The sequence below is a fragment of the Ictidomys tridecemlineatus genome, chromosome 7, assembly GCF_052094955.1.
Source record: "Ictidomys tridecemlineatus isolate mIctTri1 chromosome 7, mIctTri1.hap1, whole genome shotgun sequence".
Classification (NCBI taxonomy): domain Eukaryota; kingdom Metazoa; phylum Chordata; class Mammalia; order Rodentia; family Sciuridae; genus Ictidomys; species Ictidomys tridecemlineatus.
In genome coordinates this window covers 146,399,015-146,423,837 of record NC_135483.1, presented here as the reverse complement: position 1 = coordinate 146,423,837, position 24,823 = coordinate 146,399,015, and the positions used below count along the sequence as shown (strand labels likewise).

Genomic DNA, 24,823 nt, shown 5'->3' with positions numbered 1-24,823 from the left:
GTGTCGTACGTGTCGGAAATAATCGTCTTTAATGTGGCATTAAGTGTGTCAGTAATCATTAGCATACTGGTGAATAATTGTGGAAATCAATTAATTTGGTCTTGCTACTAAAGCAATTTTAACTGGATATAGGAAAACAAAAGGACCAAAAGTCTTCTCCTAAATTCCAAGTCACAATTTCTTTCCCCTGGATCCCCATGTAGCTTCACCTGCCTTCAAAACTCAAGGAGCACAGACCACCACCATTAGCAGGAGTTGTTCTGTCAGAACCTTCTTCTTGGTGCATTTCCTTAATTTGCTTTTTTCTTGTTTCCTTGTGTAAAATTAGTTCTGTGATGAGTCTGTATTTCAGGTTTGAAATATTTTATGAGTGAAATGGACTGTACAGGTATTGTATAAACATGTATTTCTGTGCTTACTAAAATGTAAATTTAGGGAGGGCAGAGATTATTGTCGTGTTGAACATAGTAGGAACACATGGGGTTTAGTTAGTTATGAGACATTAATTTTGTTCTTTCTCTCCAAAAGTACTCTTAGGTAACCTTAAAAACTCTTCCCATTTCTCAAATAACTCCCAGTAAGTTCTAACTTTTGCAAATGGTTCTATGCAGTTTAAATAAAATTTGATGCCAAGAGCGATAGAGAGGAGTTTCCACCTGGGTTCTGCATATATCCTAGTCTAGGTTTCAGTTGCAGATTAGTGAGGATTTATCAGGAGTTTAGGCAGACTTGGATCCTCAAGGGCACAATCCACACATGTGTCTTTCCCAGCTCTGTCTCATCATCATCTAGCACAATGGCAGGCGCTCAGTAGAAATTCGTTGAGTCAACAAACAATGCCAGAATTCATAGTCCTAACAACTTAACAGTGTTCAGCACTGAGTATAGGTTTAATATATATTTATTGAATTGCATTGAGATAATTCTCAGAGAGAATCATACCTTGCATTCCAAAACGAAGGAGGCATTATATCTGAATTGTCAGCTGTTTTGGATTATCTCTGTGGCTCCTCCCCACTGTTAGAAAAGTTAAAGACGCTCTTACTGCATCAGCAAACTCCCCAAATCTGAATAGTATTTCATTTCCACTGGCCTAACTTACTATATTCCAACTATGACATATGTAATTTTTAACCAATGCTTACCAGTATCATATATTGTTCAAGAGTGTTCACTAAGCCAATAATAAGGCCTCTTTCCAGAGCAGTGTGTTAGTACTTTCTTTTTTGTTTTCTTACTTTTACTTCCTTTCTTCCTTCTTGACTCTGAATGCCATATAAGGATGTAAATGCAAAGGCAAGGACCTCAGCAATACTGAAAGTCTAGGGAAATCTAAGGACAGTGAATAGATAGCAGTTTAGGGGAGAGACACTTCACTTGGTTATAGTATATGGTCATTCTCCTGGCTCCTGAATGCCCTGAACTGTGTTGGGTCAACATGACACAAGTTTCAGGATTCTATTCACTCATTCCCTATAAATTTAAAGTGGTTTGACTTCAGTTCCAACAAACATGACAAGACATTAACATGCCAAACATTGGGCCACATGAGCCTAGATCACACATATGTATACAGTGTACACAAACATGTAAACAAATGCCTTTTAATTGATTAGTCCACTGTTGAACTCCCCAAATGGAAAGAGCACACATTTCTAGTCTTGCTTTACTTAATGATGGACACGTTGCCTGTAACAGGAGTTTCTCATGGAAGTATTTTCAAAGTATATAACATGAAACTAGTTGTTTCAGCAGAAAGCAATAAAACAGAATTATGACAGATGCAGTCAATGGAGGAGGAACAATGCTCTCAATATGGATAACACCAAAGTGACGAGACATGTTTAAATAAGTACATGGTGTCAGCTTGTAGATATAACTGCACTGAATTCATTGTTGGTAAATTTAAGCTCTGTTAAATGTTAATGAATTAATCACTGTATAAACAAGTATGAGGAATGAAGTACTCAAGAAGGTAACAAGTCTAAGACAAGGTCAATTTATTCTATAACAAGAAAAATTTTTTACTATAAACATAAAGAAATTTACTTAAAATTTAAAATTTTCATCTGTTTTATTGATTAAAGCCTCTTTCCATTATCAACAAGACAATTTTCTTCCCTCTAAGTAGAGTTTTACAAATCTCTCAGCTGAGCCATTATAAAGGTCTTTCGGTTTGCTCTTTTGTATTTGAAGTATCTCTTGCTTGAAATTAAATTCAGTCCTAAAATAGCAACGATATCATCCCCTAACCACTTCCCATTAGTAACAGCAAACTCCAGAGATTAGTAGAGCAGCTTTCATGTACTGGGGAAAACAGCCTTATGGATGATTTAAACAGAAAACTTGCCTGCTCATTGAGAAGCAATCGGTGTGTATTTGTAAATACCAACACCAGACAAAAATGAAACCTAACAAGAGTGGTGATGTTGTCCTATGCAGACTAAATCTAAGCTAAGTTCAGAAGTTGCTTTTCAACATGAATTCTTGCAGGATTCTTAACTCATTAACATTGGTTTAAACTTTCTCCAAAGTACAGGTGGATTCTGGAGAATGCAGATAAGTACAAATGAGTCCCTTCAATATAAATGTTTATAACAACAGATTCTTTAGAGAAAATGAAGCCTTATACATGAGATAAATTTCCTCATCTGCTGTCATGATTGATGGGTCCATTTGGTTACTCTGGGGGGAGGGAACAGGAGTGGGGCCTGATTCGCAGAGCAAAGCCCGCAGGTTTGGGCTATTCTGTATGAATGCCTACAGGTGCTGTCTATTGTCACATCTTTGTTTCAGTCCCGAATTAACAGATTTTTAACGTTGGTAACAAATGCTCTTCTCTGCGCCTCAACCAGGTTATTTTTCCAACACACTTCTATTTCCTTGGTAAAGCCTCTTTTGAGGGGCTAAAATTAGCACTGCCAATCAGAAGAACAGGTGGTATGTGAAACTACCAAAAAGGTCCTCTCCCATCATGCTTTCTTAAGAGAGCCAATCACCAGGGCCCTGCCCTGAGGATGTGGGGCTGTCAGCAGATCTGGTGAATATAAGGGCCGGCCAGGCCCTGGCTCTGGAGCAGTCGTGCATTCCCGCCTCGCCTCGGGTGTAGGGATTGCATAGAAAAGCAAAACTACACAGTCTTGACTGTGTAGTTTTGTTTTTAGGTTTAGAGGCTCACCGATTCATGTTGGAGATGGTCGGAAAAACCAACTCTACATAGGACGTCGTTTCAGAAGCAGCCTGGGCTTAGTCCCACCCTTTTTAGGCACTCTTGAGAAATCAGGTGAGTAGCAGCTTTTCTTATTGTAATACTAGAGTTACTTTCTTATTGATTTCTAGCTCCTGTTTATCTTTGTGTGCCAAATGTCCATATAGACGTGTTTGGGTAACTTCTTGCTGCTAGTGCTGACCCATTATTTGAATCTTCTTGTTAAATTTTGTTTTTAAATGTGTGAGCTTTGTTTTTCTTAAATGGAATGCTTTAGCATATCAGCTCAGTCAATAATTCAAACTGTTTAAATTCATTGGATATTCTAGAAGTTGGGGTCTGCAATGGTGATCAAAATGTTTAGTTCTTTTATAGTCTCTTTGTGTCGGCTGAGAATGTTCAAGGTTATATTACTCAGTGATAAAGTGAGGCACACCAAGAATAGCTCTGATAACATGCATGTGGTATCAGCTACACCCTGATGACTTTTTAAGGGAATCAACTGCTGAGATATCAGTTGCAGGACAGTGACAGAACACTTGCCTGCTGTCAGTCAATGCTGGAGAGTTTATTTTGGGAGCATGACATTTTAGATGCATACCTTCAGCCCTAATTAGATAAAGGCCTGTGAAAAGCAAGGACTAAAGCAACAAAATTCACTAGACAATAGGAGTATAAGATCAATTTAGGCCAGTTAATTGCAGTGTTAGGAATTTGGAATAAGGCTATATAATTGTTTTATAAAATACTCCAAATCTCATTATGCATTTTAACTCAACTCACAATCCAATTATATGAGATAAATGCTAATGCTAAAAGTGTAAGGAATAATGTTTAAAAGCTTTTGATTTCTAAATACACTTTGATTTTCCATCTTCTTAGAATTAGATTACACATTGTAAATACCTGTTAATACTGATATGGTGTTGTTATATACCTATGAAGATAGTTATTTTTAGAAGATGCATTAGCTTGTAAACAGGAAAAGTTAGACACAAATTTGTTCATTTTGAAAATAACATGCTACAAAAGACTTCTTGACAAAGTTTTGTGAAAAACTTTTGGATATTATCTGAATTTTCCAAATATAATTTTTGTCTGAAAAAATGCTGGTTTAATTTTCTTTTTAACTAAGTAAAAAGATAGAATAAGGTAAGGCATTATCACAAAGAAGACTATTGCTCCATAAAGTTTTGGTGAACAAAGAACTTTATGAAAAATAATAATGAAGCAATTGATGGTTCAGAAATTGTCTTTTTGTTTCAGAACAGTGAAATAATCATGTTGAATAATCAGCTATTTATGCATTAGAAAAATTTTCACATAGTCTCTGAAAGTGATAGACAAAGTACTTTCTTCCATTTATAAAGAACTTACCTGCAAATTTTATATTCATTTCTTCATTGAATATTTTATGTAGTAAAAGCATAGTCCTTTGTTACTTCCCCCACATTTCCCACCAACCTTCCATTATTCAGACTTCGCACATTGTTCCATATTAAGAACTCAAGCCAGCATTTTTATTTCAAATCTATAATAAATTTTGGTCCTACCTATAAAATTAAATTTTTTTTCTAAATATCTACTCAGCGGTAGCAATATTACTTGCACAATTATAGTTTGAAGAAATGTTAAGAAATATAAAGCACCCTATAGATCTACAAAAAGTTCATATATCCGGGGCTGTGGCTCAGCGGTGGTGCACTTGCCTGGCATGTGTGAGGCACTGGGTTCGATTCTCAACACCACATATAAATAAATAAATAAAAGATTTAGCAACAATTTAAAAAAATTTTAAAGTTCATATATTCAATAAATCTTGCCAAAGCTTTTCAAATTAGGAAAGAAATTGCAAAGTTCAAGCTTTTAATTTTGGTGACCATTTTAAGTAATTAGACAATGCCTGTATCCACGTCAACTTTATAAATATAGCTACAGTGAGTGAAAGATATTTGGGGGAAGGAAATATTTAAGCAATTGTCCCATACACATTGCAGAGATTCATTATAGATTTGTCACATATCATCTCTTTAATTACTCACTATCCCTATGTTATTCCAATTTTCAACTCTCGGCCTGATTTTTACACCATTGATAAGGCTATTTGGGCATATTCCTTGCTCTGTCTGGCTAATTTTATCCCCTCATTTCCCCTTAAATTTATTGTTTTGTGTTAAATTTTAAATCCAAGCCATAAAGAAGAGGCCTTCCCATTATTGCAGGCCCCATAGATGACCAAGGAGCAACCCAGTGGAGAATATGTCTCTTTCATCCCCACAGGAGCTCCAGTGGCCCTTGGATGATATCCTCACTTACTTTCTGTTCCTTTTCAGAGTGCCTAAGAAGATGACGACTCAAGCACCGACGTTTACGCAGCCGTTACAAAGCGTTGTGGTACTGGAGGGTAGTGCCGCAACCTTTGAGGCTCACGTTAGTGGTAAGCCCACCCCGGTGCTTTCCTTTCCTTTGCCTCCTTGCCAATGAATTCACTTTGTCATAGGACATGATGCTGAGATGATGCTCTGCTTCAGTTTTGTAAAATTGGTGCAGCGCCCTAGAAGGGTCATTTTCAGGGTTTACCATTCAGAGTACTGACACAATCTGACAATATAATGACTCAAAAATGTTTTATTCATATTTATAATTCTACAAAGCAAAAATAAGTAGCATTAGATTAGAATTGCTGTCAGAATCCAGCAACTAAAGTCAGCCCACATTTGGTCATTCTATATTTGGGTTCAGCTGCAGAGCCAGACTGGCAGCCAAGAGCTCCAGTGTAGTAAAGGCTGCTACGGAGCTTCTGGGAGGTGGTCTGGGTTGGCTGCTCCATGCACAGGAATCTCAGTTGTTTTATATGGAAAATAACAATGCATCCAGCCTTCCTCAGAGTCAGAACCCACCAGTGATGAGCTAACTCCTCATTGTTTGAGTCTATTATTTTCTATCTTCATTAAGTGGTTCCAGTGAACAAAAGACTTTCCAATCATTTCAAAATGACAAGAAGAAATACTATTTGCCACTCTGACCTTTATATTAAAGGGAACCATTTTCCCAAAAGTTTTATTTAAAAGGAAGTTTATCTGTTTCTTTATCTGCTGCTTTTTCTTCATAATTCAGTTTAGGGATGACTACAGAAAATGCATGATTTCGAGGACTTCTCTATCATCTTGTGAAAAAATACACTGTTGCAAACATTTCAAAAATCACTTAATATTGTTTCCTTCTATAGTCTTGTAACTGGCCATGTAAGATTACATGGGTCAATTGAAAATTATGATAGCTTCTTCCTTCAGTGCATCTCCACGGTACATTATTCTTCTTTGTTTTTTAATTGTATAGCTTATAATAAAGATATAAAATAAGATTTCCTTTTTATTTTTTCTATTTTATGCACCAATATTTCTATAATTGAATAATATTTTATTTTATATTACACAAATATCATATAATCATTCGTTTTCTATTGTGTGGAGATAAATTCAATTCTCTTCCTGCATGATGAACTCTTATTGACTTTCAAATAATTACTTATCTTGGAATGCTCAGTAATTTTTCTAAACTGAACAGAACACACATAGCATCAGTGGGAGTCTCTCTCCTTGTGAATAGTAGAAACTGACTTCTTCATAGCTTGTTACTTCACACTACTAAGTTCTTAGAAATACACCACTGAAAATACCTGATACCTATTAGTGGAGACTAACACAGTATCTACTCAGCCACAGTGGGAGATTGGCTAATGTAAGGATAACAAAGTGACTTTTCCATTATTTTCGCCTCCTAGCTGGAGGAGATAAATCACCAGTGTTTATACCAAATGCAAAGTAAACCATTCCCTGAACTTGCCTCATATCTTCTCATCATACAGAACTTTAAAATACCTAAAATGTCCAACAAGGAACATATAGTTATTCACTGTTAATTTATAGTGGGAGAAAAAAAATTGGCTTTTCTAGCCACAACTCCAACTCTACACATTGTTCTGAAAGACAAGGCTTGGAAAACTGCCTCTCTGCATTATGGTGGTTTTACTGCAGGCACACAGGAAAGCAGCAGCATTCCAGAAGGTGGAGTGCCTGCACTGCAGAGGAAGAGGAGTGCATCCTCCTCCTTATGTCAGACAGAACTGTCAGATCCTTTTGCTGCTTTTGTTCCTCATTTGTGTTCAAAGAGGACACCAGTCACTTTTTATTTCAAAGTTTCCTCACTTTTATAAATCCCTTTCATGGTTTTAATGATGTCTATTAAGTTGCATCAGACAGAGCCCCAGGCAGGAGGGAAGCGTATGAAAATTCTAGTCCTCTGCCTGCCACTGCTCACTGAGGGACCTTGGAAAAATCATCACGCCTCTATTGGCCTCAGTTTCCTCCCCTGTACAATGAGGGTGCCAGCCTCTACCTAAGCTGTTGGGCCTTCCTAATGGCCTACAAAGTTATGCTTCCGCCAGGAGCCTGTCAGGTTGTCACTGTCACCAAATGGTGTTTCACTCTACAAAGCTTTTTAGGTTAGAGCAAGGCAGCAAGGATAATGTTTTGGTGGAGAGGAATTTGCTGTGCCCACTCAAACATAAAGATCAATTGTGCTTGCTCTTCAGGTTTTCCAGTTCCTGAGGTGAGCTGGTTTAGGGATGGCCAGGTTATTTCCACTTCCACTCTGCCCGGCGTGCAGATCTCCTTTAGCGATGGCCGCGCTAGACTGACGATCCCCGCCGTGACTAAAGCCAACAGTGGACGATACTCCCTGAGAGCCACCAATGGATCTGGACAAGCGACTAGTACTGCTGAGCTTCTCGTGACAGGTGGGCTGGTGGGGGCATGCCTGTCCTCTGCTGCCCCTGAGGGCATCCCTTGCACCTGGAGGAAGGGGTCCATATTGAGCAATGGGTACGAGGACTTGCAGCTCCCAACCTAGAAAGGGCCCACTGAAGGCTGATTTTATAGCAAAGCTGTTTGCCATGTGAAATTTAATTCTCCTTTCAAAATATAACACAAAAGTGCCTGAGAATCAGTGCTTCTCTGTATACATGTTAAACACTCAAAAATGCTTTAAGGAAACATTTTAAAAATCATGCTTCTCAGCAAGTAGAAAAGCTCAAAGACTTGTTCATAAGCTTCATAAGAAATATGACATATTCTAGGATTTGCCAGGAATTTCCACCTCAACATTAGCACCAAGATAATTCTGATACAAGTGGTCCACAAACTAGTCATTTAAGAAATATTAAAAATACTACTCAATAACATGTTCAGAAAAAGACAAATGCTTATTATTGTAATGTATGACACCATTCACCCAGAAAAGTTATTAGTGGCCTCTGTTGTTCTCCATTAATACTCAAACATGAATTAATTTATACATTACATAATATCCTGCATGAACTGCATAATGGTATCAATGCTTATTCAATAAACCATATCTTCATTGATATCCAGTTATAGGGCTATAACTGATTTAAATAGAAAGCATATCGGGTAAAATTAGGTCTGAACCTTAAAACAGAAAATTCAGAAATAGAAAAGCACGGGGTTAGTAACATTTGCTATTGCTATTCAAAAGCACATCAAAGTTAATCCCATCCACCCTTCACATTTATCATATAATTTTTTTCCAAAATAACCCTTCCCCAAAATCCCCTTTCTGTAGAATAATTAACATGAAAACATATCATTATTGAGGTTAACATTTTAAATGCAAGTAAGTATTTCAGTTCTTTGACTATCAACCAATTTGGAGAAGATATAGGGGTTTTTTAATTAAGTTTAAATGTAAAGATTCTATAAGTCACAAATACACCCATTCTACCAACCCCTGGAATTCATTTTAATGTAAATAACCTATTGAAGTATACAAAGTTGCCATAACTCATTAACATGGTGCAGATATGAGGTTGGGAAGTACAGAAGATTCTCTAGTCAAAACAAGATTTAGACATTTTATGTAAATTACAAAACAGACATGGTGGCCTAGAACTGCTAAGCAAATGAGAAACATGGTGGCTGGATAGCCACCTGCCATCTCTTGGCCCCATTCTTGCTGTCATCTGCTGGCTGAGCTGGGTTCAAGGACAGTCAAGGATGCTGAATTGGCAAGTCATTGCCTGGTTTTGGAAGCAGAGCTGTGATTGTTTAAAAATACCCTATTGGTAAGGTTCTGGCTTCGTGGCCTGATTTCCTTCTCTGTCCCCTGCAGCGGAGACAGCGCCACCCAACTTCGCTCAACGACTGCAGAGCATGACCGTGAGACAAGGAAGCCAAGTGAGACTCCAAGTGAGAGTGACTGGAATCCCTACACCTGTCGTGAAGTTCTACCGGGATGGAGCTGAAATCCAGAGCTCCCTTGATTTCCAAATTTCACAAGAAGGCGACCTCTACAGCTTACTGATTGCGGAAGCATACCCCGAAGATTCTGGGACTTATTCAGTGAATGCCACCAATAGCGTTGGAAGAGCTACTTCGACTGCCGAATTGCTGGTTCAAGGTAGGCACTGAAGGTTGAGAAGGGAGAAGGGGAGAGGCCTGATCTGTGACCAAGTGGGGCTAGCTTGCCTGCCCTGAGGCCCTGGGAATGCTGAGAGCTAAAATCCAAGCTGCCTTTTAAACCCTATGAAAAGAAAAGTCTGAGATTCCAGGCAAGAGCTCAGTACTGATGCAATCTTCAGTTATTAACCCCAATATAATACACTGGAAAGTGTTTCAATTAAGTTACATACACTTCAAATTATTGAAAGTACTGGAATAATTTTTCTAAATGGTTCTAACACAATCATATTGTAGTCTTTATATGTTTACTATGGTGGCTTTTCTGGCAATGGCAGAAGTTTTGAAGAAGGGGCATTTTCTATTTTTAAATCTGATTTCTATCCATACAAGATTCAAAACTTTCTGCATTTTTCCCCCCACAGGGATGCCCAGAAAATTTTATTGACTTTGTAGTCACAATTAACAGAATCTCTTTCCAAAGGAATGGTTTCTCCTCCTCCAATGCTCATCTTTCCCTTCCTACAGGTGAAGAAGTAGTACCCGCTAAAAAGACAAAGACAATTGTTTCGACTGCTCAGATTTCAGAAACAAGACAAACCCGAATTGAAAAGGTATTTTTCTATGCTGCTCTTTCCCAGCCTTTCCGATTGTCACTTCCCCAGCTATTCTCCCTCATGGTGGACTTTGTTTTAATCTTTTGCAGAAGATTGAAGCCCACTTTGATGCCAGATCACTCACAACAGTTGAGATGGTCATAGATGGTGCCACTGGGCAACAGCTGCCACATAAAACACCTCCCAGGATACCTCCTAAGCCAAAGTCAAGGTCTCCAACACCACCGTCCATGTCCATTGCTGCCAAAACACAACTGGCTCGACAGCAGTCCCCCTCACCAATAAGACACTCTCCTTCCCCCGTCAGACATGTGCGGGCACCCACTCCATCTCCTGTGAGGTAAAGTTTCTTTAAAGAGACCAGGTTATCAAGCATTGTAAAATGAGGTTTTGTGCAATCAAAAATGTAGTATGTGATACAAGAGGTATATCAAGATGTCACTGAATACGATTTTCCCAAATCTTCATTGTCCACAGGCAATTTGAAGAACTTTATAATTCTGAATTCTTTACTTCTATTTAATACATATTTGCTTTAGGAAAGGAGAAAATAACACAGAAAAAGAAGAAAAATCCTAAATTCAACCAGCCAAATCACTTGCTAAGTTTGACTTGGAACAATAACTATTACAATAAAATAATCACTACTATCTATTGATCACTATCACTATGGCAAATATTTGATTTGACACTCTACAAACATTATCTCACTAAATATTCACAACCACTAAGAATTATTATCCTCAGTATTATGAAATAGCAAGATCCAAAGAAGTCACTTGCTCTAGTTCTTAGTTGTCTCATCTATAAATGAAGGAGAATCACAATAAGAATGATCTCACAGATTCAATGAGATAATTAGTTGAAGGTGCCTTGTAAACAGCAAATAATTATACACCTGCTCTTATACTTTCATAATAAATAAAATATTTTAAACATTTTTCATATGCTTATTTTACCTAGAAAATAAGTAGTTTTCTATGCTGAGTTAAGATGCAGGTACTTTAGAAGGCAGACTTGTATCATCAGGGCCCAGAAATTACAGTCAAGTATAAATTATCTGCAGCAGATTTCAAACTCTGGGATGCAATTTAACATAATGAGACTTTTAATATGATGAACTGAAAAACTGCAAAACTTGAGCAAACATAAAAAAGTGTGTCATGATCAATTTAAATAAAAGACATGTCGACAGTTCCCTACCAAGAAAAAAAAAATTAAAAGCAGAACAAGTGGTTGACCTAAAAAATATTCAAATTTACTGTGAAGTTACTATAATCACAATAGTGGTGGAGCTGTAGCTGTAGCTCAGTGATAGAGGACTTGTGTAGCATGCCTGAGGCCCTGGGTTCAATCCCCAGCACTACAACAATAATGAAAGATAGTAATGAATAGAAAAATACATTAGGAAAGCAAACAGAGTCTAAAAATAGATTCAAAAATACAGGGAATTTGTTTTATAATCAAAGTGACCTTTTATTTAGGGAGTAGGCATTTTACTTCATGAAGAATGCTGGCCAATTTGACATCCATCCATCCAGTGCTGGCCAATGAGCATAAAACTACCTCACACCCTTTACAAAATATACCCTAGCTTGATTAAAGTATTAGATTAAAAAAAACAGAGAAAGAGAAAAACAGAAAATTTGGGAAATATTTATGGGAAAGAGCTTTGAAAAATAGACGTCAAGATTCAAGGACAGAAAAATAAAAATTTATGGCAATAGCAAGTCATTGCTAGACTGAATAGTATACTTGTGGAAAAAAAATTAACAGTACTCCTTCCTCAGGACATCTCACTGCCACTGCTAGAAAGGCATCAAAACAAACACATAATGGCTACAGTGTGAAAAATGCTAGCCCAGAGATAGCCCCCAACCTGAGCAACTATACATATTTATGCTAGATAATGCCTGTAAGCAAGCAAAATGCAAGTAGATCTGGAGGGAATGTTAGCTGCACTTATGACAAAGAACTAATATATCAAATAGATTAAAATGTCCCAAATCAAAACACTATGTGACCCAGCTATACCACCCCTCAGTGTTTATCCTAAAGAATTCAAGTCGGCATACTATAGTGATGCATGCATACACATGCTTACAGCAACACGATTCCTAATGGCCAACCTACGAAAGCAATGTAGGTGTCTATCAATGCATGAAACGATAAAATGTGGTGTATATATACACAATAGGGTTTATTCATCCATAAGGAAGAATGAAATTATGTCATTTGCAGGAAAATGGATGGAACTGTAGAACATTATGTTAAGTGTAATAAGCCAAACTCAGAATGTCAAGAGTCATATGTTTTCTTTCATATCGGGAAGGTAGAGAGGAAAAAGGTGGGGGTATCTCATGAAAATTGAAGGGACATCAGTAGAGTAGAGGAAAGGGATCAGAGGAAGGGAAGAAGGGAGAGAAGGGGGAAGTGTTATATATTACAATATTTAATTATATTCTTATATTGTGTGTTTGTACAAATATGTAACAAGCCCATTGTGCACAATTATAATGCACCAACAAAAAAAATGGGGAAAAAAATTCCACAAATCAATTTTCATAGGAAGAAAATTCAACACAAATAGAAAAAAATGGAAAAACCACAAGCTTTTAAAATTATATATTTATTGGACATTTATATTGCTAAATATCTAATAAATATAGTTTAAAAAGCTAGATATTTTGTCATTTTTATTGTTTTAGCCACTTAAAATATTAAAAATTTTGGTAAACACTAAGATGAAAACTTGAACAAAAAGCTCAACTTCAAAACATGTCTAGCAATCACATTTCTAAAAGTGTTCAGTCTCAAGCTAACTCCAAGTTTGCACACTGTGAAATCACCACACAGGCCAAATGTGATTTCTGAGGGAGATAACAGCCTTACTATATTTTAAATCCAAGCCTAAGGGTCATTTAGAATTAGTTTCTCTGTTCCCATGGAGTATTTTGACCATCATAGCATTCTAAGAGTTTATTAATAACCTTCCAAATTCATCCCTTAAATTTGTTTTACAGTAATTAGGAAATACAAATGCCAATTTGTGGAGAAAATAATGGTTATCCAAAATAGACTCTTTCCTAAAGTGTCTCATAGTTAAATCTTGATTTTTGTTACAGAGTAAGGCAAACATATTTTATTGAATAGGGTGCATTGTCTCCAGCTGTGACCAGGTGATTATTTTTTATTGTACCTGCAGAAATAAGCACTTTCCTAAAATGACTCAAATTACACTGATTTTTCACAGTTTCAGGCTTACCTGAGGCCCGCTGCTAATCACTTATGTCATGCTAATCATGTCTTTAACTCTTTTGAATAAAACCACATTACCAGATATAGCAGGAACTAGGCACAAGTTGAGACTTCGAAGTGCAAGTCTGTCTGCTTTTCTTCAATCGCTAGAGACCTACATTATTCTAATCTGGCCTTTGTTCTATTTCCCAGGCAGTCATTTTCAGAATGGAGCCATGTTCCTTAGATCTCTCTTTAGTTTGATTACAATTTCATTTATAAAATGCAAATTGATTTTCGCAGAAAAAGCCCTTCTTTAAGAACACGGTGAAACCTTTCTTCAGGAAAACTGACTGATGTTGTAATGTACTGTTACTCTTAGAGCAAATAGCAACTGTATCTTGAGGTTATTTAGGATAATTGTTTCATTTATGATCAATGTAAACTAAATATCCTGCATACTGCCAGGATACATTTATAAATATTTTCTTAGATTCGGAATTTATAAAATGCTATGATGGAGCAATACTGCCACCTAGAGGGATAAATGCAATACATCTTACTGATTAAAAATAAAATGAGTTTTGCAAAATTTGTCTTTAAAAAATTTATCTTAAAAAAAAAAGTTATCTTAAAATGGCTAATCAATTCCAAGATTCTAGGTCAAAAGTTGTCTTTTTAGGCTATCCGGCCAGGATTTAGCACCTCTACCCTTCAACTGATATTGTGTGCAGTTTGGATACATCTAAAAAAAAAAACAATGAAAAGTGTTTTGGAAGAAACTATTTTATCCATTTAATAATAATAAAAAAAATTAGGTTTCAAATTAGCCAAAATCCACAGCAATTATATGGTTATTTAAAGAAATTCTTTAGTGTGGTATGAGGGTGAATGCAAATAAACAGGGGCAGAAAACAAAAACCGAGCTCACAAACCCTATAAATAGAGCAGCAGTTTCCAGACTGCAGTGCACAGCCCATACCCCAAAAGATTCTGCAACAACTCCACCAGATATCTTCCTCCTGCCCTGGGAATTTGCAAGACAGACATGGTGAAGGTGGTGTGGAAGCCCTGCAGGAGGGAAGGGAGGGAGAGAGGAAGAGAGAAAGGCTTAACTTGTTTAGCCGGGAGTGACACAAGCATTTTGATTACATAGAGCTTTCTTCATCTAGCATCTATTTGACATCCACCCACCCCTGTCCAGATGGGGAATGCAGAAACACTTACAGATGAGTCCTGGATTTGCAATGCCCTTTCTTTTGCTGTATCTTTAGGAAATAACCTTCCTCGGTCTTGTTTATTTTTTTAATGTGAGAAGATGAGACAGGGCACAAAATTCTTTACTTGGGATTAAGTCTGATTCAGATACTGCAGATAGTAAGTTTTATTGAGACTTAAAGCAACTGATTTTCATATTATATACCCTCTGAACCAGTTGTGGGGACACACATTTTAAAACTCTGCCATTATCTTAATCTGATTATGCCTGCTAGAGCTCCTCACCTTGTCATTCTGACCTCTGCTATTTGGTTTTCAGGTCTGTGTCCCCAGCAGGGAGGATCTCCACATCCCCCATCAGATCTGTGAAGTCACCCTTACTCGTCCGGAAGACTCAGACATCCACGGTGGCCACAGGCCCTGAAGTGCCTCCCCCTTGGAAGCAAGAGGGCTACGTGGCCTCCTCAACTGAGGCTGAGATGAGAGAGACAACAGTGACTAGCTCTACTCAGATCAGGAGAGAAGAGAGATGGGAAGGGAGATATGGTGTCCAGGAGCAAGTGACCATCAGTGGAGCTGCGGGGGCTGCTGCCAGCATATCGGCCAGTGCTTCCTTTGCAGCAGGGGCTACTGCTACTGGTGCCAAAGAGGTACAGTCAGGACTACTCTGTTTTCATTACTTCACTTCTCTTTTTTTTTTTCCCGATGTGATTTCTGGAATAAAAACCAGGATGGATGGATTGGAGGGAAAATACACAGGAACACAAACATATTATGGAAACTACAGACCAAATTTGGTTGTCCTGTTCATAAAACCGTCTTCAGTTGGGACAAAGTCTCTGATGTGAGGTTTACATACAATATGGGTGTTAGTGATATAGACCCTACATCTCTTTGCAATGATAAATGCTCACACACCAGTACATTTAGCTCTAGGTAGCTGTTTCCATTGTGCTTTTACATTTCTTACCAGACATACCACTTTGAAAATGTATTGAACGTGTTCATTTCCAATCCAGGTGAAACAAGAGACTGACAAGAGTGCAGCTGTTGCGACTGTTGTTGCTGCTGTTGATATGGCCAGAGTGAGAGAACCAGTGATCAGTGCTGTAGAGCAGACTGCTCAGAGGACAACCACGACTGCTGTGCGGGTCCAACCTGCTCAAGAACAGGTATGAAGGGCCGCATGTGGGGCCAGGTCCAATGGCCCATCCACTCAAACACCATTCACTGCTTTGAGCCTTGGGTGCTTAGATGCCAGGACCAAACAATGTCAAATCATTCTGAAGGCAGAACTGAACCCAGCATGACCCAGGATTTTAGAACTTCTGAGCAAAATGTGGTCTGAGAGAGCAAAAGTGTTTAAGCTGTAAATATCACAAGAGCACACCAGACCAGAATAACACTGGGCTACAACAAGTAGGCAAAAGTTAACAGTATTCAGAGTATCAGGGGACCCCTTGTTGAAGCAGATGAAGGGTGGGAGGACAGAGTCAGCTACTGAAGGGAGCAGACACCCAAAGGAAACCAATGTTTCAGGGCAGATATTAGATTTCTCTGAGCTTCCCTGAAGGATCATTGCTTTGTTCATCTACTTTTCTCAAAACAAACGTGACATTTGATTCATGAATGAAAAGTCTCATAAATCCAGGATAATTTTCCACCTTGTATTTGAATAATTTTTGTTCTAATTTAAAACCACTCTGCCTTCCCTTCTTCTCTTCTGTGACATTTTTGCCTTAATCCTGAAATATCGTCATAGCTTCCTGTTCAAAGTGCATTAAGGTGTTTCTTCCTTTCCTCTGTGAAAATCAGGTGAGAAAAGAGGCGGAGAAGACTGCCGTAACACAGGTAGTAGTGGCCGCTGATAAAGTCAAGGAACAAGAATTAAAATCAAGAACCAGAGAAGTAATTGCAACAAAGCAAGAGCAGACGCACATAACTCATGAGCAGGTGAGAAGGATTTTTTATTTGAAATTCACTGGTGCGATAACACGTGTTAACACGGTGATAATCTTTACTAAGAAGGGTGGTGTTTCTTGGACCATACAACTGTTACCACACTAATCAAATCCTCTTGTCATGTGTGACCTGTGAACTGGATAACAAAGTCTCTTGGGGGGACTTCACTGAATGCTCTCTCTATATAGACAAAAGGGACCTCTGTGGACACAACCTGAGTATAAGAGAGTCTTATCTACATTCTTTATGACCATTTACATTATGATCATTATTATGTATGTGATTGTGGGGAGAGGACAGAAGGAAAAAAACTAGGAGGGAGAAATAGATGCTTAAGTAGCCACGTGGAGTAGTAGAAGAGAACACTGAACACACTTGACTTTAAAACCTCAGCAGCTGCATCCTGACTCCTAAGAGGACTTGTGTAAATAGGATGGATGTAGAATAGAAAGCCTAGCCTTAGTAAGCCACAGAAAAGACAAAAGGACAGTCTCATGATTGGAAGCCCTGGGGACAGAATAGAGAAGGCTGATTGATAGAGAGCTGTTGGCCAGTGGAGCCAATTGTTAATTGGGTAGTTTGAGAAGAAAGGCTTTTAAGTTCCATCTAACCTTGAGATCCTGGGTTTCAGTGATAAAGTATCTGAGAATGGGAAAGAAGCAAAGAAGAAGACTCTCCCACCCCACAGGCACACCCTGGGCTCCCAGATAGAAACAGCATCCTACAGGGGGTTAAAGATTTAGAAAATATTTTGCCTAGGATATATGCAAAACTCTTCTTCCCATAGTAAGTTTTGATTCTCCAAACCATCATGGTATTTAGGAAATTTTTTCAAAACAAAATACTGTAGATTTGCAGATTATTAATTAACCATGTTTGATTTCTCATATATAAAATAAAAGGGTCAGGCATAGTTACTTCTCAAGTCTTCCATTCTAATATTCTGTACTCTAAGATTATCTTTAAATGACATAACATGGAAATGTATTGTCCTATATCTATTCATAAAAATTAGAAGTCTTTTTAAAGAAGACTACAACTTTCCTCTTCAAAATGAACAGGGATGAACTCAGCATTTTTTTTCCTTTTTTTTGTTTTGTTTTTGTTTTTTAGTCTAAACAGCCTAATTTATGTTTTAGGCAGAGAAATAATATGGTTGTACTAATGAATGAGAGATTATTTATTTGATTTAGTGACATCTCCAAAAAAGTGATTTTACTTCTTTAAATTCCTGTATTGTATTTAATGAATACTATGTTACTTGCATTAGAGATCAGGAAACAGTAAGGTTTTGTTTTTATCTTCATTGCAGATAAGAAAAGAAACTGAAAAAGCCTTTGTACCAAAGGTAGTAATTTCCACAACTAAAGCCAAAGAACAAGAAACTAGAATTACTGGAGAAATTACTATGAAACAAGAACAAAAGCAAATAACTCAAGAAACAGTAAGTCCCACTTTGCAAATACCTTGTAGACTGTTAATATCACCTTCTAGCCAACTGTATGTCCTTCAAAATGGAGTCTTGGTCTCATGTTTTCTTTTTGTTGGTTCTGTCTCACATTGAAATTCTGCTATGATGGAAGTTCTGTTCTCACTTCTCTTTTCCTCTCAACTGATTAGTTTTGGGAGATTGTCTGTTTACAAGAACAGTGTGGGGGCATACCTATGAGCTTTCTAGAGCATACCTAGGTGGAAGGCAGATATCACCTCTGACCAGTTTCACACAAGTACAGTTTTTTTATGCACAACCTGAGCCCTCAGTCACTTAGATTGGAAAGCAAACCTACACACAGCTGTAAGAGGGGGTGTGCACACACCTGTGAACACACACATGACCACTGAACTCTCTGTATTCTCCCAAATATAGCAAGGGCATCTTGACATTTCTTTTGTGCCATTTGAAACTCAAAATATTCATTTTACTCTAAAAAATCAGATAAGACAGGAAACTGAGAAAACTGCTGCATCCATGGTGGTAGTTGCCACTGCCAAATCCACAAAACTAGAAACACTCCTGGGAACTCAAGAAGAAACTGCCATCCAAGACCAAAGGCTCCTCAGTCATGAACAGGTGATGACTTCCTGCAGCTGTGAAAGTCAACCCTCACCATTTCACTTGCGAGCCACTTGCATTTCATCCTAATGACCACGTCTTCACCACCTCCTCTTCTCATATCTCACACAGAAAATTCTTTCACCATCTCACTCCCATGAGCCTTTGCCACCCATCTGGCTTTCACTGTCACCTCTTATTCCTAACGTTCACTCTTTCTTTGAACTACTACTAACATGATATAATTCACTTTAAAATATTACTGTTGATGTCAGCCCCAGGTACAAGTCAATGGATAATAAAGCAAAGCTGTGCACTATTTATGGCTTTACTAGACTTTCCCGTGGATTATAATGATGGGAAAAAACAGCATTTGTCTATCTTTTTTGCTAATCCTGTTTTTTCTTTTAAATTTATCTTATTATTTTGATATTGTTAGTGAAACAATACAGATGATTGAATCAACTTAAATAATACACTTAGGTGTAATTAAAATGTCCTTGAGTAAGAAGAAAATTTGCCTCCTTTCTCAGTTCATTTGCTTCTCTTATTAGAGGCTCAGGAAATTTAATGACTATTTTCTTATCTTTTTTTTTTAACCACATGACCAGATAATGAAAGAAACTAGGAAAACAGTGGTGCCTAAAGTCATAGTTGCCACACCCAAAGTCAAAGAACAAGATTTAGTATCAAGAACTAGAGAAGGCATCACTACCAAAAGAGATCAAGTCCAAATAACTCAGGAGAAGGTGAATACAGATATTTGAAACATGAAGGGTTCATCTTTAAACTAATTGTTAGAAAACTATTAACTATTATATAGTATCAATTATTAATCTATATTTTCCTTTTTAAATCTGTAACTAAAAACAAAATGGAAAATGTGATTGATTACCATTAATTTTTTTCTGCACATTTGATTTTCATCCACCTGTAACACTTATAATTCATTTTATTCACCATTATTGTCTGCATGAAGATTAGCATTTTTAGTTTTATTTTTGTAAAAGCACTGGGCACTGGGGAAGTATCTAGAGGTTTTTTTTTTTTTAGCTAACATTTCTAAATTTTGTGATTCTCACTGCCAAGTGAAAATTAATTTCTTTCCTATATTTAACCCTAAATAACTTCCTCTTACATCTCCACCAGGAGGGGGGAAGGGTCATATCATGTATGTCTGAAGCCCCATACAACTTAAACCTTGATTTTACTGTAATAATCAGATCAGAAAGGAAGCTGAGAAAACTGCCTTGTCTACAATAGCAGTTGCTACTGCTAAAGCCAAAGAACAAGAAACAATACTGAGAACTAGAGAAGGAATGGCTACTAGACAAGAACAAATCCAAGTTACTCATGGAAAGGTGACTATTGCTGTTCCAAGTGTGAAATCCCCTTTTATAATATATTAATACCAAACCTCATGTGAAATCCCCAATATAATACATTAATACCAAATCTTGGCGTTTTTTTTTTAGTGTATGAGATCTATTAACCAAATTTGTTTTCATATACTTAAACAACTGAAAACTAAAAAATCAAATTATTTATATTGTTAATATTACTATGCATTCCTTTCCCCACTTATCTTTTCATGTTATTTTCAACTTTTTATTATTAACATCTCGAAATCCTTCAGAAGTTGATGATTGAAATTGCATGCAGGCTAAATTTAAGAGACTCTATGAACATTAAATCAAAGTTGTATACATAAGTGGTGAATCTTACTGTAAAGAAGATGTGGTTTTGAGAAGTCATAAGTTCACTATATTACATTATAATGTATGGATTTATTTCAGTAAATAACCTATAATTTTCTTCATGTGAAATTGTATTTTTTTATCCCTGTAAATATCAGATGAGGAAAGAAACTGAGAAAATTATAGTGCCTTCAGTAGCAGCTCCATGAAAGCCAAGCAAGATCCAGTACTGAAATCTAGAGAAGGAAGTATCAAACCAGATCAATTATACATAAACCATGAGAAGGTTGCTGCCTCTATTTGTAGCTATAAAATTTCCACAAATTAAGTTACTTCCCATGACTACACTTTGCTCCAAATAAGCTATTTACCTAAATTTATTCTTTATTGCTAATCTAGTATTGGAAATCAGCAGCCAAAGGGTTCCAATTCCATTAGCATCCTGACCTAAGTACTACTTGTATTTCCCTGACGGTTGCTTCCTATCTTTGACTGTTTTTTGCTAAGCATGATATCAGATAAACTTTCATCCAAGTCTCATATTGAATGGCACATCAGCCTTTCAGAAGTCTCATGGATGACAGAAAATTTTCAGTGAAACATATTCCAGGAGTGATGAATTTGTTTCTGTCCTGAATCACATGAGTTTGATTATCTTATTTTTGTTGTTAAATATTAGCTAAGGATGGAAGCTGAGGAACTGTCTATATCTAAGTTCATAGTTACTGCTGCAAAATCTGCTGAACCTGCCACACTGCCAAGGACTAGAGAAGGATTTACTATTAAGCAAGAACAAACACATCTTTTCCAAGAGGAGATGAAAACTGATGCGGTGGAGGTGAAAACAGTGTTTCATCCCATTTCATCATCAGCTCTCATAACTCTTCATCCATTATGTGTCATTGTGCTCCTAGTGTTCCATTTAATTGCTTTACTGATCAACAAAACATTAGAGATGATTAGATTCAGTCCAAGTCCTCCGGTGGAACAGTTGGCATTTCTAGTTGTGAAAGGCCAGATTAAACAACATTTTCTTTGTGTCTCCTAAATTAATTCTCAGCATTTAACTAGTGCAAATTGAGGTCTCCTAATCCAATTAGTTTTCCTGATTATCTGAGTTCCAAAAAGGTAAAGAATATTCTAGTCTATTAAGAAATAAAAGTGACTTACCAGCATAGAATACTCATTTGTAGTTGTCCACCAAACAGCATTTGTGTATGGATTTAATGTACATTAATTCAAGAAAAAAAATGCACATATGCTTCCTTAAGTTAAAGTATCTTACCATCATTAAGATTTTTTTGGCATAAGTATTAAAATAAAAATGAGATTTATGTATTTCAGTGGATTTTTTAAAGTCAAATGATAATTTCATTGAGCATGACTCTTCTCATTTTTAAAGTAAATAAAACTAAAACTTACTCTGATTCCCTTGTATTATTGACTACTAGTCAAAAGGTGCAAATGAGATAGCACAGATGCAATCTCCCAGCAAGCCAGGTTATATATTTATATTAGGGTTATTTATCAAAGATGAACATTTTAAAACATCTGCAAAATTAAAGTCAACTGGTTGCCTATATTTTTAAAAAATAACAAATGAACAAAATTAATTCACCCATACCTCATGTATATTTTATAGTTTCTTCTAAAAAGCAATCTGAATGAAGATGGTCCATGCAATCCTTCAAGGCAGATTAGATTTTTGTGGCTTCCTAGAGGGAAACACTGGATAAAGCCCATGATCACTAAACAGCCAATTTCATCTTTAAAAAGGCCCCATTTATATCTCAAATGGCTTCAAGAGTAATTTTTAAGGTTATACATATAGCATGCTTGAGACACATTTCAGGTACACACTAGATCCTATTCACAGCAGTAAAGAAAACTGAATATTAATAAAATATTACAGCCTTCCTTTTAAAGTGCACTAGATGGACCTGGAATTTGATTTTTCACTATTCTATTTCCAAGCATCACATAGGATTATAATACTCATGTCACATCAACTGATTCGCTTTCTTAAAAAAAAATTCCTTTGAAAATTGTATTCTCATTTATATTAACCAGATTCATGGAGATGAGAAAATAATATTTTTGTCCCTTCTTTGCAAAAATGAAAGTAAATTGGATTTCAGTGTGAAAGGTTGTTCTCTTGAATGCAAAATGATAACACTTTCATTTTAATCACAACATTTTCATTCATGTGTTTTAAGAGTGATGCTTTTCTAATAGATTAAACAAATCTTATCCCTAGTGAATCTTAAGTAAATTCACATGCTCACTCTGTGTTCATGAGCTTTCATGTTATCTCTGATTTGCATGCAACCATATAACTCTGTAGCAATTGATTTTTCTGGATGGGATGATGACAATATTTGAGTATACGTTTATCATCACTGTCACTGTGTCAACACCAGACTAAATGATCGACAAGATGATAAAAATAATGAAGATAACCAGCTCTGAAATTCTGATTTCCCAATTGCCAATTGACTGTCTGTCTAGATGAATTAGCAGAAAAACCCAAATCGCTTTATGATTTTGTATACATACTTGTTATCCTACCTTGTGCCTAAGTGACTTAATGTTTAATACAATTAAGCAGATATACAAGAGCATATCTAAATAGATGTCTGTACAATACAATCATCAAAGAATTATTAAGTTCCTAGATGCACTTCAGAATTAATATCTGGACATATAATATTCTTATATCACATGGACACCGTCTACCTAACATACCTTTAGGCATTTGTCAGTTCTTAATGTCTAGGAGGAACTGTGCCCAGGAAGATGTGCCTGGGAGGAGATGTTCCAGTTGGACTTTGACATTACTATGCATTAATTCTGGAAACCTTGTCTCCAGGTGGGCGCTGGGAAAAAGGCTGAAGCCGTAGCAACAGTTGTTGCTGCAGTTGATCAGGCCCGTGTGAGAGAACCAAGAGAGCCCGGGCATGTGGAAGAAACCTATGCTCAGCAGACTACTTTGGAATATGGATATAAGGAACATGTTTCCACCACAAAGGTACCTGAGCATCCCCAGCGTCCAGCCTCCGAACCCCATGTTGTCCCTAAAGCAGTCAAGCCTGTGGTGATTCAGGCTCCATCTGAGACTCATATCAAAACTACTGATCAAATGGGAATGCACATATCATCACAGGTGAGTCATTACTACCTGCTGGGTTTTCACCCTGTTCACGGGAAAGCAACCTTAATTGCTATGGTTATCTGGCAAACAGTGGTATCAATGAGTTTTATCTTAATGCAGATCAAGAAAACTACAGATCTAACAACTGAAAGATTAGTCCATGTGGATAAACGCCCCCGCACAGCAAGCCCTCATTTTACTGTTTCAAAAATTTCTGTTCCTAAGACAGAACATGGATATGAGGTAAGAAGTTACAGAGCATGATTTTAAAAATTGGTTAGCCTTAAGGATATGCATACCTAATGTAACTGTAGAGCATCTTCATTATAGGTCATTGCATGCCTGTTTTTGACAAAGTCTGTTTCCATTCATGGTGACTTGGATGCCCCTCAGTTAAGTTTCTGAAATTGGCCTAGCAGGGTGAGCCTGAAGTAGCAGGTGGTTATCTTACACCTGTGAGGAGCTGAAACCATGCAGGCTTTTCTGTCTCACATTTCAGGGATAGCTTGAACTCAATTGTTTTTATAGCTGTTGTTCTAATGACTTTGTAAATGGTAGAGCATTACATAGGGTAGTTTTTCTTCAGCCACAAGATATTTCAGCATAACTGTGAATGTGTTTTAATAATAGAGACAGACATTAAGAAATCACATATTCATATATTTAATACAGCAAATTGGAAAGGTGGTATTGTTAGTGAGTTGGATTGTGACATTAAACAGCCTTGAATTAGTCTCCTATTCCTTATTAAAACTGTCATCAGCAGGAGGTAAAAATACAAGTAAAATACATGCAAAAATTTTAGCAAGTTGACAGCACGTAATAATCTTCAATATTAGTTACTATTGTTCTTATTCTAAAAACATATTGAAACCTTCTATACCTTCAAAGAATTATAAGGACTATGAAATGCCTTTATTTGGGATTGTCTCAAGTTATTCTTGAAACTGGATAATTGTAGACAGCAGCAGAATAAAAACAGTAAGGAAACCTTTAAAATGCTTTTCTGAATGTCTCCATTTTCATCTGTCACATAGATTTGTGGCTGAAACCCAAATGTGAAATTTCAAAGTAGTTCTTAGAACTTACCAAATAAAAAATAAACAATTTTAATTATTTCTTAATTGTAACTTTGCCACTATAGTATTTTCAAAAGTAGCACTAATTGAGATGATTAAGTAAAGAAAATTCATGACTGAGCTTT

At 36.8% G+C, this 24,823-nt stretch overlaps 1 protein-coding gene across 2 annotated transcripts in view; it reads left to right on the top strand.

Moving 5' to 3' along the window:
* The first annotated feature begins 5,548 nt into the window (after positions 1-5,548).
* Positions 5,549-24,823, top strand: part of Ttn (titin) — a 263,368-nt gene continuing 244,093 nt past the window's right edge. For both annotated transcript variants that reach the window (XM_078017672.1, XM_078017673.1), the window contains exons 1-14: positions 5,549-5,645; positions 7,803-8,006; positions 9,398-9,685; positions 10,213-10,298; positions 10,391-10,641; positions 15,076-15,406; positions 15,776-15,928; positions 16,572-16,709; positions 18,031-18,162; positions 18,655-18,789; positions 19,383-19,520; positions 19,995-20,132; positions 23,338-23,631; positions 23,740-23,862. In XM_078017672.1, coding sequence (XP_077873798.1) covers positions 5,555-5,645; positions 7,803-8,006; positions 9,398-9,685; positions 10,213-10,298; positions 10,391-10,641; positions 15,076-15,406; positions 15,776-15,928; positions 16,572-16,709; positions 18,031-18,162; positions 18,655-18,789; positions 19,383-19,520; positions 19,995-20,132; positions 23,338-23,631; positions 23,740-23,862 — 2,502 coding nt within the window. In that variant the 5' untranslated portion in view covers positions 5,549-5,554. The remainder of the gene's footprint in view (positions 5,646-7,802; positions 8,007-9,397; positions 9,686-10,212; positions 10,299-10,390; positions 10,642-15,075; positions 15,407-15,775; positions 15,929-16,571; positions 16,710-18,030; positions 18,163-18,654; positions 18,790-19,382; positions 19,521-19,994; positions 20,133-23,337; positions 23,632-23,739; positions 23,863-24,823) is intronic.